Source organism: Pinus tabuliformis, chromosome Q, assembly GCF_031772625.1.
Source record: "Pinus tabuliformis cultivar Carrire ecotype Pingquan chromosome Q, CPIR1, whole genome shotgun sequence".
NCBI lineage: Eukaryota > Viridiplantae > Streptophyta > Pinopsida > Pinales > Pinaceae > Pinus > Pinus tabuliformis.
In genome coordinates this window covers 951,887,067-951,903,642 of record NC_142296.1, presented here as the reverse complement: position 1 = coordinate 951,903,642, position 16,576 = coordinate 951,887,067, and the positions used below count along the sequence as shown (strand labels likewise).

The following is a 16,576-nucleotide window of genomic DNA, read 5'->3' as shown; positions in this document are numbered from 1 at the left end:
TCCTGATGAAGTTGGCTTGGATTTTGACTATTCGACTCCAACAGAAGTATATAAATAGAGGCAACTCGACTCATTTGGAAGCACACACTCACAATTTCGATCTACAAGAGAAAGAGGACGAAAAAGAGAGCAAATTGCAGGAGAAGAAGACCTAATTGAAGGAAGAAGCAAAATCAAAGTTTGGAGCATCTCTCTTACACGTGCAAATTTTTTAGGGTTTCTAGGCTAGTAGTTGGGGCCGAAATTTCTGAAGTTACTGCAAGTCCGAAATTCTATAGTTGGGGGGCCGAAATTCTAGATTGAAGCTGCATCTAAGAAGCTGACACTTGGAGACTTTGGTTGAGATCATCTACTTGAAGGAAGGGCTGACTTGGTGATTGGAGGAGGTCTTTGTCTAGGTCAAAAAGGTCTTGGATTGTCTCATTTTGATTTGAATCTACTAGTGGAAGAGTTTGACTAGGTTTTCCTTTGATAGGGATTTTGCCTGGCTGAGTGCCTATATCTTGTGTTCCTTGTTTTCATGATCTTCATACATTTTAATTTGGTAAATGCCTGATGGAGATAAAATAATAAATAAGTAAAAGATCCATCAAATAATAAATAAGTAAAAGAAGCCAACATAAATCACAAGTAATTATCAAGAAAAGAGGAATCAAACCATAATTCCTACATGCATTGATTTCTTAACATGGTTTTAGAGCTAAGGTGAAGGAAAGAAAAGCAATCTTGGAAGAAAAGATCACTCTCAATGGCAAGTTATTTGAAGATGGGACTCAATCTCATGAAAATTGCAGGAAGCTTGGTTGGAAGGATCATCTACAATCTATCTAGGAAAGTCAAGAGTGGAGGATTCTTGGTTGCACTTACAAGTACACTTGATGATGACAATGCATGGATTATTGATAGTGGAGCCTCAAGACACATGATAGGAGAAAGTGGACAACTTCATACTCTATCAAAAGGATCATCATCACATGCAGTGGAGCTTGGAGACAACAACAACTATGCAGTCAAGGGCCTTGGATCTACATCATTGAAGCTAGAAAGTGGAGCAAAGCTACACCTCAACAACATCCTCTATGTCCCAGGTTTGAAAAAGAATTTACTTTCCATTTCTTGTTTAGAAGATAAAGGAGATAGAGTTGCTTTTGTAGATGGTAAAGTTTTGGTTTGGGGAAAGGATTCTAGTTTTGAAAAGGCAAGGGTTATTGGGATTCATGAAGGAAGATTATATAGAGTTATAACTCCATCTCCTCAAGCCCTTGTTCATATGGAAATTAGTCCCATCGAACTTTGGCATAGAAGATATGGACATATTCACTACAAGATAATACCCTCTCTAAGTCAAATGGTGAAGGGCATCCCCAACATCAAGGAGGACCATGAAGGAGTATGCAAGGGATGTGCCTTGGGAAAGAATACTAAGAAACCCTTTACAAGCAGTGATACAAGGTCTAAGGAGATATTAGACCTCATTCATTCTGATGTATGTGGGCCCATGTCTAATAAATCTCTTGGAGGCCACCAATATTATGTGACCTTCATTGATGATCACTCTAGAAAGACATGGCTCTATCTTCTCAAGACAAAGGATGAATTATTTGAGAAGTTCAAGGAGTTTAGATCTGAAGTTGAGACCTTGATCGAAAGAAAGATAAAAGCTCTGAGATTCAACAATGGAGGTGAATACACTTCAAAAGAACTTATAGCATATTGCAAAGAAGCAAGCATTAAGAGAGAGCTCATTGTTCCCTACAACTCCGAACATAATGGAGTAGCAAAAAAGAAGAATAGAACCATTGAAGAAGGCATAAGGACTATGATATTTGATCAAGACTACCAAAATTTCTACGGAGAGAAGCAACCATGACAACAATGTACATACAAAATAGAAGTCCTCATAAAATCCTTGATAATATGACACCAAAAGAAGCATTCGCAGGGAAAAATCCATGTGTAGACCATCTCCGAATCTTTGGATGTCTTGCATACATTCATGTTCCAAAAGACAAGTGAAAGAAGTTAGACTCTACAAGTATAAAAGGTATTTTCGTTGGTTAGAACCTTTTATCAAAAGCTTATAGAATCTACATCAAAGAAAAAAGAAGAATTGAAGTTAGCAGAGATGTTATATTTGATGAAAATCATGCCTACAAAAGATCCAAGGATATACCTATCGAATTCGATGAAGAAGATGTACCACTATTTGAAGAAGAAGAGCATCATGACAAGTCACCTACAAACCTAGAGGAAGGAGGACCAAGTGAACTTATTCAACCTACAATTATTCCCGAAATAAAGAAGAGGCCAAATTGGTTAAGAGCTACACTTGAAGATGCCGAAAGACATGGAGGAGCAAAAGGAACTTTTAGAGAAAGCAAAAGACCAAAAATATACTCAGGGTATGCAACATACATGATGAAGTTAATCGAAGCAAAACCAACTACCTTTGAAGAAGCCGTTCATCAAGAAGAACAAGAGAAAGCAATGCAGGAAGAATATCAATCTATCATGAAGAATGGGGTTTGGGAAATTATTCCTAGACCTAGTGACAAACTTGTCACTTCTAAATGGATTTACAACATCAAACATGCCGTTGATGGAAGCATAGACAAATACAATGCGAGATTTGTTGCAAGGGGTTTCTCAAAAGGAAGGAATAGATTATGAAGAAACCTTTGCTCCCATTGCCAGGTACACTACTATTAGATCTTTGGTTTCGCTAGTTACAACTATGGGATGGAATATACATCAAATGGATGTTAAAACAACCTTTCTAAATGGAACCATTGATGAAGAAGTATATATTGAACAACCGAAAGGCTTTGAGATAAGTAGCAAGGAAACTCATGTTTGTAGACTAAAGAAAACTCTATATAGCTTGATGCAAGCTCCTAAGGATTGGTACACAAGATGGATTCCTATCTTTTAAGGATTGGCTTTGTCAAAGTTTTGCTGATGCAAACCTCTACATCAAGATAGTGAAGAATGAACCAATTATTATACTTTTATATGTGGATGATTTATTTATTACAGGTGTGGAGTGCAAAATTCTAGAATGTAAGAAGTTGCTGGCAGCTGAATTTGAAATGAAAGATCTGGGACTCATGCACTACTATTTGGGCTTGGAAGTTTGGCAGAAACCTGGTGAGATATATCTTGGTCAAGGAAAGTATATAATCAAGATGTTACAAAAGTTCAGTATGATGGATTCCAAGCCTATGACTACTCCCATGATCACAAATTTAAAGAAGTTGAGAAGCTCTGACTCTAGTCTCACTGATCCTACAAGTTATTGTAAGTTGGTGGGCTCTTTGATGTACTTGGTAAACACGAGACCTGATATATGTTTTGTTGTGAACGTTCTTAGTCAATTTCAGTTGGAGCCTCATCATGACCATTGGATAATTGCCAAGCACATTTTGAGATACCTACATGGAACAATTCATCACTACCTGAAGTATGATGGAAAGGAAGTTAAACTGACAGGTTTTACTGACTCTGATTGGGGTGGTAGTGAGATAGATGGAAGAAGTACTACTGGTGGCTGTTTTAGTTTGGGATCTGCAATGATTTCGTGGATGAGTAGAAAACAAGATCTTGTTGCTTTAAGTAGTGCTGAAGTCGAATATGTTGCTGCATGTGAAGTAGGAAAATAAGCAGTTTGGTTAAGAAAACTCTTGTCAGATTTGTTTGGAGGGCCACTGGATCCTACAATGATAAATTGTGATAATCAAAGCAACATCAAGATGTCTGAAGACCCTGTGTTTCATGCCAGGACAAAGCATATCAATAACAAGTACCACTACATTAGAAGTTTGGTGCAGGATGGGGTCGTGAAGCTACAATATATTCTGACAGATGAACAGGTAGCTGATGTGTTGACAAAGTCTCTTCCAAATAAGAAGTTCGAATATTTTAGAAGCATGCTTGGATTGGTTGATATTACAGATTTAGTAGATAGGGAGAGATCAAGCATCTTGGGGTGGCAAGATGCTTGGGAGGACATTTGGTTGGCCTGTGATGATGTCTAGAATCCTGAAGTAGGGAGGGTGGCATTGGTCTTGGATTTCCGACCTTGGATACACGCCTAGATCCCTGGGTTGGTGTTAGAGCTAAAGCTTGATGGTACCTAGATTGGCTAAAGCTTGGTACACACCTTAGTCCCACTTGATTAGATACCTTGGTCAAGTATCTAATCTATAGCACTGTGTGTGCTGTTACTCTTCATAAATCATATCATTTTGAGATCTTCCATGTACCTATGCATATATGTAATTATGAATACTTCCCTCGTTAAGAGGGAGTGTTGAAGAATGCAACTAGTGTTGATCTTCATAATTGTATTTGTGAAAAGAAAAGAAAAAGAAAAAGAAATTTTATTATAAAGGAAAAATATATTTTTGAAGCATGGGTTTCATGCTCTTTTATTTATTTTCGAGGCAAAGCTTCCATTGAAGGCTTCACGGTTTTGTCAAGAGTCAAGAGAGTCATTATCACATTTATTAGACCCTTTTTGGGCATTTATATCATGTAAAATAATTTATTTTTGAGTCAAAAGTGTCATTTGTCACCTCCTCACCAAGTCGGCCCTGTCCTGATGAAGTCGGCTTGGATTAGGACTATTCGACCCAACAGAAGCAGTATAAATAGAGGCAACTCGACTCATTTGGAAGCACACACTCACAAGTTCGATCTACAAGAGAAAAAGGACGAAAAAGAGAGCGAATCGCAGTTGAAGAAGACCTAATTGAAGGAAGAAGCGAAATTGAAGTTTGGGGCATCTCTCTCTCACATGTGCAAAGTTTTTAGGGTTTTTGGGCTAGTAGCTAGGGCCGAAATTTCTGAAATTACTGCAGGTCCAAAATTTTGTAGTTGGTGGTTGAAATTCAGGATTGAAGTTGCATCTAAGAAGCTGACACTTGGAGAGTTTGGCTGAGATCATCTACTTGAAGGAAGGGTTGAAGAATTTCAACCCCCAATCCGGTTATCAATTTTCCTTATCACTCCATGCATTTAGTTTTAAATCCAAGCATGATAAAAAATTCTAAAATCTTGAAATGAAAATATTTTATGAAAACACAAATATAGAGATTTCACAAATGCTGAAATTGCAGAAAGAAAACACAACAAAATTATGACAGCCCCACACAGAAAATTACACAGTGATTTTTGGTCAATCTGGAAAACCCCCCTACAACTCTTTGGGAAAACCAGTTTGAGAGCTCTTCTTTATATCTGAAAATGATTTTACAGAGAAACTAAAATACACAGTGAAAATTCCAACAACCTCAAATTACAACTTATCTCGATTTCTGTGATTGAACTCCACCTCGAAAATCGTGCCAATCAGCAAACAACCAAAACAAATTTTTTTTACAACAATAAACAACATTAAATGCTGTACGACATGCCTCGAAAAATGTGCTCAAGACTTGCTGTATAGACTGTACAAACCATACGAATTTTAGTAGTATGATTGCCCCGAAATTTGTGCCCAAATCTACCTCAAAATTCATGCCCTTGCTGCTGTCCCTCTTCCTCGATTTTTGTGCCTTTCTCCTGCTGTACGGTTTTGCCTTGGGATGTGTGCCAATAAACACTGCTGCCCAGATTCGCTAAAATGTAATCTTGTTGCTCTCCTTCACTTCCTCACTGCTCAGAAATTTTCTCCTTGCTCTCTCTTCTCTCTCTCAAATGCTCATGAAAGAATGAATGATCTTTTCCTCTTCTCTTCTCCTTTTATTCTCTAAATGACCTTTTGGGTTACCCTAAGATCTAATGGCTGAAATTCATTTAGATCTAGGGATGAGAATAAATGTGCATTTAATTCTCACTTTCTATTTTTTAACTCACCCACTTAAATAAAGACCCACTTAGCCTTTTATTTCCATAGTCACTTTTTCACTTTCTAATTCTTCATTGACTTTAATAATGTCACCTTTAAATTAGAATGTAACTTTACCACTTATAAAGTCACTTTTAAATTAAAATGTAACTTTACCACTTATAAAGTCACTTTTAAATTAAATTGACTTTACCACTTATAAAGTCACTTTAGGAGAAAAGTAAAAAATAAATTTGGACACTTTTCCCTAGGCCAAAGATCAAAGCCTTTGGAAACCACTTGTCCTTTGGTACCCAAATTTTTACACTCTCTCTTACTGAGGAAAGTGTTCCTCACCACTCCTATCTTGTCTGTGAATAGACATGCTTGCCCCGTGGTAAGGCTTTGGTGAAAATGTCCGCTACCTGCTCATTTGTGGAAATGTACTCAAGCTTGACAACTCCCTTTTGGACATAGTCTCTAATGAAGTGATACTTGATCTCAATATGCTTTGACCTGTCATGAAAAACTGGATTCTTCGTGAGTTTTATGCAACTCTGATTATCACAGTAAATTACTGAAGGTCTCAATCCCTGACCAAATAGACCAAACAACATCTTGTGAAGCCATATGGCCTCACAACTAGCCAAACTAGCAGCCATATACTCTGCCTCAGCTGAGCTCAATGCAATTGACTGTTGTTTCCGGCTGATCCACGACACAACTGCCGAACCCAACCCAAAACAACACCTGGAAGTACTCTTCCTATCTGAAGCACAACCTGCCCAATCTGAATCCGTGTACCCTGCCAGTCTCACTCCATCACCCTGTCTATAATCCAGACCAAAATCCATAATCCCCTGCAAGTAATGAAGAATGTGTTTTGCAGCCACCTAGTGCACTCTCCTGGGCTCACACATGAACTGACTCATAGTGTTAACTGCAAAACATATATCTGGTTGAGTGTTGATCAAATACATCAAACAACCAATCAATTGTCTGTATAGAGTAGGATCCACCAACTCGAAATCAGAAGCGTGAAGCTTCTTCCAGTTAGTGATCATAAGTGTAGACATGGGTTTGCAGTCCTTCATATGAAATCTGCTAAGAATATCCACAATGTACTTCCCTTGTCCCGGGAAGAAATGCCCCTCCTCCTGCCACACCTCCAATCCCAGAAAATAATGCATCAAGCCTATCCTTCATCTCAAACTCTGAAGCAAGATCTCTCTTGCAGCCCTCAATGAGTCTCTCTGCACCAGTGATGATCAAGTCATCAACATACAACACCAGAATGAGAGGCTCCTCACCCACCACAATGAAGTATAGGTTCGGATCAGCCTCACTCTTTGTGAAACCCAACTGCTACAAGTATGTATCAATCCTCGAGTACTAAGCTCTAGGAGCTTGCTTCAGGCCATAGAGTGCCTTTTTCAATCTACATACATGGGACTCCTTCCCATGCACCTCAAAGCCCTGCGGCGGCTCAATATAAACCTCCTCCTGAATGAAGCCATTGAAAAATGCGGTCTTCACATCCATCTGGTGGATCTTCCAACCCATCTATGCTGCAATCGATATAATGAAGCGAATAGATGTATACCGAGCTACGGGAGCGAAGGTCTCCTCATAGTCAACTCCCTCTACCTGTGAGAACCCTCTCGCCACAAATCGAGCTTTGAACTTCTCGATGCTGCCATCTGCAACATGCTTTATGGAAGTAAACACTTATTTACCTTAAGCCTCAACACTACCTCCCAAACATCGTTCTTCATAATAGAAGAATACTCCTCCATCATGGCATCTCTCCAGACTTGCTGGCTGGGCTGCCTCCTCATAACTAGAAGGCTTGGAGTCAACAATGCTTGTTACCAATGCCATGTAACTACATAACCGCTCAGGTGGCTTACTCTCTCTAACTGGTCTCTTTGGCCAGCAATTGATGTGGCCTCGCGCAAGGTATCTTGAAGCCACTTGGGCTTCCTCTTCCCTGAGCATACTTCTCCCACGAGAGTGAAAGAATCCTCATCATCATCAGAAGCTTGAACTCCTGAAGGCCTGCCAACTGACCTCATGCCTGAATCTGTGCTTGTAGAAGCTGAAGTACTGTGCGAACTGTCCATTAGTGGACTACCCTGTGAACTGCCATGAGGACTACCTTGCATGTTGCCCAAAAAAACCCCCCTGACTCTGAGAGCCACTTCTCACTGATGGACCTGACACTGTAATCGATGTACCTCCTGATCCCTGACCACAGGATCCCTGTGACTGACTCAGTTGCTCCTGAGGGTCTAGTGACTCCGGATACTACTCCGGTGACCTCCTGAAAGCTCTCTCCTCCTCGAACTTCACATCTTGCCTGACAACCACTTTCCTCTACGCAAGAATATAAATCCCATAAGCTTTGGAGGTTTCGCTATAACCCACAAAGATGCCCTTGTCTGCAGTGGGCTCTAGCTTGGTCCTATTCTCCTTGGGGACATAAGAATATGTAAGGCACCCAAAGATACAAAAGTGCCCAACATCAGGCTTCTTCCTAGAAAATTCTCCTCCGGAGTCACATTCCCCAAGGCACGATGTGGACTCTTGTTCTGCAAGTACACAACAGTGCTGCAGGCCTCTGCCCACAAAAATAAAGGTAAACCCTGATCATGAAGCATGGCTTTGGCAGCCCCTGCAATGGATCTGTTCTTCCTCTTCGCAACCCCATTCTGCTGGGGGGTAGTAAGGATCTGTGAACTCCCTTCTAATTCCTGCATCAACACAAAAATCAACAAACTCACCAAGGGTATACTCCCTTCCATTGTCCGACCTGAGGACCTTGATCTTCCTACCTGTCTGGGTCTCCACAAGAGCTTTGAACTCTTGAAACCGCTTGAAGACCTCACTCTTGGTCTTCAAGAAATAAATCCAGGCCTTCCTGGAGTGGTCATTAATGAATAAAACATAGTGCTGATAGCCACTCAAGGATACATGAGAGTCGAGACATCCGACCACTCACATCGGTATGAATCAAGTCTAGGATCTCGGTTGTTCTGCTGTCACTGCTGGGAAAAGGGGATCTGGGAAACTTCCCCATAGCACATCCTCTGCATACATCAAGTTGATCAGAACTGAAATCTGACACACCAGTGGTGATCTCCCGCAATGTACTCAAGGCCCCATGATACATGTGCCCCATCCTGCGGTGCCAAATCTCACACAACTCCGAACTGCTAGATCTGCTGTGGTCCTGTCTCAGGTTCTGATATTCAATGCCATCAGGGGCTGGAATGAGAACTTGTACACCTTGGCATGGCGCACAACAATCTCTCTAGCTGAAGAAGCTGGAGTTCCCCTAGGATATATAAGCACCTTCCCTCTCCTGAACAACACATCATACCTCTGTCCTCAAGTGCCGAGACGGATATCAGGTTCTTCTTCATTCCAGGCAATATAGAACATTTGACACTTTCAGGGAGTTTTGGGTCCCTATCAAATGTTAATGTTCACACCGACTGCTCTAACAATGCTGTCATCGTCAAGTACTACCTCCATATCAGTGTCACCCTCTGAAAGTTCTGAAAGTACTCTCTGACTCCTGTCATGTGGCGGGAAGCGCCACTGTCAACATACCAAATGTTAGAAGATGTTCTACTAGTAGCGAGGAATGCACACTCCCTCTGAACCTGTATGACAGGTGATCCTGCACTAGTGGCCTGATAAGCTATGAACAACTCCCGATCAAAGCTCTCTGAGAAGCTCTCTATCTCTGTAGAAGCTACCATGGGTTTGTCTTTCCCTTTACAGCAATAAAAACAACATTAAATGTTGTATGGCCTGCCTCGAAAAATGTGCCCAAAACTTGCTGTATGGATTGTATGAACTGTACGGATTTCAGCAGTACGATTGCCTCGAAATTTGTGCCCAAATCTGCCTCAAAATTCGTTGCTCTTTCTATTGTCCCTCTTTCTCGATTTTTGTGCTGTCCCTCTTCCTCGATTTCTATGCCTTTCTCCTGCTGTACAGTTTTGCCTTGGAATGTTTGCCAATAAATGCTGCTATCTAGATTTGCTGAAATGTATTTTTTCTGCTCTCTTTTAATTCTTCACTGCTCAAATTTTTTCTCCTTGCTCCCTATTCTCTTTCTCTCAAATGCTCATGAAAGAATGAATGATCTTTTCCTCTTCTCTTCTCCTTTTATTTTCTAAATGACCTTTTGGGTTACCCTAAGATCTAATTGCTGAGATTCATTTAGATCTAGGGATGAGAATAAATGTGCATTTAATTTTCACTTTCTATTTTTTAACTCACCCGCTAAAATAAAGACCCACTTAGCCTTTTATTTCCATAGTCACTTTTTTACTTTCTGATTCTTCATTGACTTTAATAAAGTCACCTTTAAATTAGAATGTAACTTTATCACTTATAAAGTCATTTTAAAATTAGAATGTAACTTTACCACTTATAAAATCTTTTTAGGAGAAAAGTAAAAAATAATTTTGGACACTTTTCCCTAGGTCAAAGATCAAAGCCTTAGGGAACCACTTGTCCTTTGGTACCCAAATTTTAAGAAGGGCTGACTTGGTGATTGGAGGAGGTCTTTGTCTAGGTCAAAAGGGTCTTGGATTGTCTCATGTTGATTTGAATCTACTAGTGGAAGAGTTTGACTGGGTTTTCCCCTTGATAGGGGTTTTGTCCTGGCTGAGTGCCTACATCTCGTGTTCCTTGTTCTCGTGATCTTCATACATTTTATTTTGGTAATTGCTTTATGAAAGATAACATATTAAAGAAGTAAAAGAAACCAACATAAATCACAAGTAATTGTCAAGAAAAGAGGAATCAAACCCTAACTCTTACATGTATTGATTTTTCAACATAAATAATACTGATATTAACATATTCTGCCTAATGTTGGTCTATTTGAATGGTAGATGCTGCGTTTTTCTATTTCTTACAATGAATACATTACAAAGTTCTTTTGTCTTGTTGGTATTTTATTCTCTCTATGGTCTGTTTTTTATTTCGTTAAAGTAGTCAGCCGAATAGATTTTTAAAAACTGAGAGGATTACGGTTGTCATTGATGTGTTGGATCCGAAGTGTTTACTGGCTCAGAATGTTGTTACGCTGAGAGGTATTCAATGTGGGTTTATGAAGTTGCTGGTTTGATATTTTGAGTTGATTTTTGATGTACTGTCAGAATTTGGATGAGATGCACAGCAGCCCAGGTTTACATGAAGCTGCTGGTCCAGGCCTTGCAGAAGAGTGCTCAACACTGGTAAGCCTGCATACCATTTTAGATGAGGCTGGGATGTTCACAGTCAGACTGGTTTGGGCCAGCTGGACCTCTTTGGATTCATCTTCAACATTTATAATTTTCTGAGTCCCCAGATTCTTGCGCTCTCTCTCATTGCAGTTTTAATTCTCATGATGTGTATCTTGTATAATTTCTCAGGGTGGCTGTCGGACAGGGACAGCTAAAGTCACCAATGCATATGATCTACCTGCTAGGTAATATTACTGTTGAAAACCTGAGTTTCCTCATATTGGAAGTCTTTTCATATTTATGCACAGTAATGGCTTTTAGTAGAGTATCTGTGCCCGCATGGCGTAGAAATGGCTAATACTTGCCCTTTGCTGATATTGTACAACTTTCAACATGACTTGTACCGTTGCAGGAGAGTGATACACACAGTTGGTCCAAAATATGCTTTAAAATACCATACTGCTGCAGAAAATGCACTGAGTCATTGCTACCGAGCTTGCCTTGAGGTTTTGATTGAGCATGGGCTACAGAGGTTGGTATATCAGGAAAATCTTGTCTTCAATTGTTGTATGAACATTCTTCATCCATAACCTAAACTGTTGTATGAACAGATTGTTTAATAGATTCTAATGCTTATTGTCATAGTGCAGTATTGCTATGGGTTGTATTTACACTGAAGCCAAAAACTATCCACGGGAGCCAGCGGCACATGTTGCTATAAGTGAGTAGTTTAAACATTTCCAGTTGATATGCATTTTCTGGTATGTTGGATTTTTGTTTTACCTTATTTATGGGCTCAATTTGCCTTGGTTGGCAGGAACTGTGCGAAGGTTTCTAGAGAAACACAAGGACAAATTTGCTGCTGTTGTTTTCTGCACTAGTACAGCATCGGATACAGAAATATATAAGAGGTAATATTGGCTCTGGAATTTGTCTTCAGTTTATTCTTTGATGATTTCAATCACAAGTTGTTGTTTTTATGTGTGTGCCTGGTATCCATCTGGAGTCCTTTTTTTTCTATGTCCATGTGTTTTAGACATTATTTTTAGTTGGTTCCTTCTTTTTCTATTTTAGATTATGCTGTATGCACCCTATCAGCTTCATTCTGATGGGGGAGGGAAACATCTTCAGTATGACTTACGGGATCATTATTTTTTATCACAGAAAACATTAGCTATATCCTTATCTTAGGGCAATGTTTCATGCATTCCACAACTCCATCAAGGATCAGTTGGTAGTCAAATTGTCGATATTCATATGGCAGTGGAGTACTGTGGCACATTTGTACATACAGTCTCAAGTCTTGCAATTTGGTTAGAAATTGGTCAACAATCAAATATTTCATACTCTTCTTGCAACAAAGCTCTATGAGCATAGAACCATGCCCCACTTTCAGGTCACTAGTTAGCCATCACATCTCTGAAGCCTTGATTGCAGTTCATCAGACCTAATCAAATGTTAAAATTCCCTCTTATGAAGGCAATCACCTTTAGGTCTATTGATTATTGCTCTCCCCTAAAGTTATTACATATGAGGTGGTTGTGTCAAGGGGGAAAACATAATTACCAATTCTAGGCTTTTGACATGATTGTGAGCTTGCTGATGATTCTTACCTACATATGCACTTAGTGCATTCACATGCATTTAAAATATTTTAATGTTCAAAGTTTTAAACTTCTAAAAATAATCAATAATAAAAGCTTGATTTATACATGAATGATGGTACAGAACAATGATTGTCCAGTGTTGTGTCTAATGGAAACACATTGCATATCCACTGTTGTTATGAGTTTTTAGCGGCCGAACCACTGCTCAAAACCAAGTGTTTGCCCTATAACATCTAATTGATGGCCCAACACTAGCAAATGATTATTTTGATTTCTTTTTGTGTTTGTTTAGGGTTTATAGATTATAGGAGGGTAAATGGGATCAAGGGGAAACTAGTAATTAGGTTTTAGTGCTTTTATAATATATGTTGTAAATTGTAATCCTTAAAAAGGTTGTCATCAGTGTATACTTATAGACACCTTGTGATGGCACAAGGTATCTTTGTGCATACCCAAATGCAAGGAGAAAAATGTTGGGTACTCTAGCATATCCACTAGTATACCTTGTATGTAACTAGTGTCCCTAGCATGGAGTATTTGTTTGGAATGCGTATCCAAGGGTTGGGCATACATGTCCATGTTACACTGTTGTTTGTACATCAAGACATTAGGACATGACAAGGGGTTTCTCATAAAGACCTTCGATTGCATAGGTACATGAGTTAGAAGGGTCTATTGTAGCTGTTGGGGTTGGCTCATGAAAATTTCTCTCATTAGCTGTAGTCAATCCCATGAAGTCTGTGGCGAGGTCTTAGTTCATGGTTGGCAATGGAAGCTATATTGTGTGCTCTAATTCTTGTCACTTGAGAAGAATTTCTTGGCTATCTGACCAATCATAGTCTTTTGACACGATCACGAGCTTGATGATGATCCTTACCTACATATGCACATAGTGCATTCAAGTGCATTTAAAATATTTCAATGTTCAAAGTTTTAAACTTCTAAAAATAATCATTAATAATAAAACCTTGTTTGATACATGAATGATGGTACGCACCAATGATTGTTCAGTGTTGTGTCTAATGGAAACATATTGCAATACACTATTGTTATGAGTTTTTAGTGACCAAACCACTACTCAAAACCAAACGTTTGCCCTACAACATCTAATTGATGGCCCAACTCTAGCAAATGATTATTTTGATTTCTTTTTGTGTTTGTTTAGGGTTTATAGATTATAGGAGGGTAAATGGGATCAAGTAGAAAAAGGTAGGAAACCGGTAATTAGGTTTTAGTGCTTTTGTAATATATGTTCTAATCGTTAAAAAGGTGTCATTAGTGGATACTTATAGACATCCCTTGATGACACAAGGTATCTTTATGCATACCCAAATGTAGGGAGACAAATGTTGGGTACTCTAGCATATCCACTGGTATACCTTGTATGTACCTAGGGTTCCTCGTATGGAGTCTTTGTTTGGAATGTGTACCCAAGGGTTGGGCAAACATATCCATGTTACACTATTGTTTGCACATCAAGGCATTAGAGCACAACAAGGGGTTTCACATAGAGACCTATGATTGCATAGGCACATGAGTTACAAAGGCCTATTATAGCTTTTGGGGTTGGCTCATGAAAATTTCTCTCATTTGTTGTAGTCAATCCCATGACGTTTGTGTTGAGGTCTTAGTTCATGGTTAGTAATGGAAGCTATGTTATGTGCCCTAATTCTTGTCACTTGAGAAGAATTTTCTGGCTATTCATTTGCCATTCTGGCTTAACATTGAGAAATTGCTCAAAACTTTAGCATCCACTCTTGTTTCTGCTTACCACCCAACACCTTTGTGATTTTGGCTTTTGGCATGGTTGAAGTAGCGCCATGAAACATAGTTTTTCCCAAAGTTTTAAAAATTGGAGCTGGGTTTTGAATCAACCACCTATCTAACTAGGATTCGATCGAGAACCAGATCAAATTGGATCGAACTAGATTCAATGAACTGGATTTGAAAAAAATACATAAAATAATTGATTTTTAATGAAAAAATATTGTTAAGATTTCAAAACATGATTCCAAGCCATTAGGGACAAAATATGTAAAGTTTGCTCATCTATGTACCATGTAATGGTGAATATATCGAAATGGCATAGAGTGCAATACATATCAACAACAAAATACATAATCAATGAAGCTCTAAGTGGCCTCTAGAGTCAAAAAACAATGCTACAAGTTATTGGGCCATTGGCCTACTACAAATCATTGATCAACATGATCACTCATCAAACTCATCATTGATTCACCACTACTAGAAATGGGATCATCAACAAGAGCTACATAAACATCATCTAGCTCAAAGTCTTTAAACTTGGATTCCTCAACCTTATAATATGGTAGAAATTGGAAAAGCTTAACATGCCTAACCAATGATTTTGGTTTGAGTGAAGGGTTCATCTCCTCAACCTTATAATATGGTAGAAAAAGTTGGCATGCCTAACCAATTATTTTGCTTTGAGTGAAGGGTACATTTTTGTTAAGGCCATGGCAAAGGAGTTCAACAATTAATACCACCAACATCAAAGGAGTTCAACAATCAATACCACCAACATCAAGGTACATAAAGGGCTTCATGCACTTAATTAAATGCCAATCCCATACCCTCATACATGATAGAATCAAATGGAAATGTTGCAATCCCCCAAATCTTGAAATCCTGAAAATTGTTAAGGCTGTTGGATTTTGAATGGGATCTAAAATTCTACTTTCTGCATATGAAATCCAATGAGATTGCAACCACTCTCAAACATCATGAAACAATTAATTGTAATGTTAAATTCTTAAAGAAAAAGGATGAAAAGGAAAGATTCCTTTATCTTTCTTTTTCATCCTTTTACTTTAAGAATTTAACATTACTATTAATGCCAACATTGCTATGGTTGTGTTAGGTTTTTTGTTTAGGTTTAGGGTTTAGGAGGGGTTCAATTGGTTTTATAGCCAAGGGGGGCTATTTTGGTAGCTAAACAACCCTTGGATTCCTTCAAAACCACTTGAAAAACTGTCACTCAGGGTTCTGGACTCCCCCACGCATGTGACATTTGACCAGGCGGATTAGTACCAAACTGGTCGGATTGGTACCTAACTAGTACATACCGGCCCTACATCTGGATTTTTGTCCTGATTCATTATTCAACCCTATTTGACCGATTACTGATTCAAACTGGCCAGTTTTAAAAACTATGGTTTTTCCTTGCTGGTTGCTACAATAGATCTAATGGCTCAATATTTCACCATTATAAGAGACGATTATTCCTTTTCTGCAAGACTTTGCATGTTAATGGATAGAAATGAATGAGAATCACTGCTTTGGTGGTTAAACCTTTAGTTTTGCTTGTGAAATTGTCAGTTAATTTAGTAAGTTCAGTTGCAGTGGTCACAATTATTTTTCACTTGATCCAAGTTAAAACATGTGGATTGATCTTTGGAAGAGGAGAGAAGATCTAAGAAAAAGGACATACAGTGTGCATTGGTCCAAAATTTGGAGAGCCCAAAATGCCAATGTATTAGGGTTTGTGAGTGCTAACACTCCTAATATCCACAATCCAGTGGAGAAAGATTAGAATAGTAGTTTGTTCAAAGGAGGACCTAATGGAAGAACTAGTATGTGTATTGCATTGTTGCCTTGAAGGGGTTGATCGCCACTAGGGCATGGGATATCTCATTTGTTTATTAGGTTGGGATATTGATTGATGATGTCGATGGGGCCTGCGAGAATTGGTGTTAGTTTCACAAGGCCATGTTGTTGAGGGAAATGTAACTAGGTTCGGTCTTCATAAATGTACTTTTGATATTTGTGCTTATTCAAGAAAAAGAAATATATAATATATGTCAATGAGTTTCTTGCTCATTGAAATAGGTCTAGCACATATTAAAGTGCTATAGGTCAAGAGAATACCTGCAAGC

General features: G+C 38.8%; 1 protein-coding gene across 2 annotated transcripts in view; it reads left to right on the top strand.

Moving 5' to 3' along the window:
• LOC149222641 (appr-1-p processing enzyme family protein) overlaps positions 1-16,576 on the top strand; it is a 244,138-nt gene that overhangs the window by 28,675 nt on the left and 198,887 nt on the right. For both annotated transcript variants that reach the window (XM_089385538.1, XM_089385537.1), the window contains exons 2-6: positions 11,008-11,085; positions 11,263-11,318; positions 11,486-11,605; positions 11,724-11,794; positions 11,891-11,984. In XM_089385538.1, the coding sequence (XP_089241664.1) occupies positions 11,008-11,085; positions 11,263-11,318; positions 11,486-11,605; positions 11,724-11,794; positions 11,891-11,984 (419 nt within the window). The remainder of the gene's footprint in view (positions 1-11,007; positions 11,086-11,262; positions 11,319-11,485; positions 11,606-11,723; positions 11,795-11,890; positions 11,985-16,576) is intronic.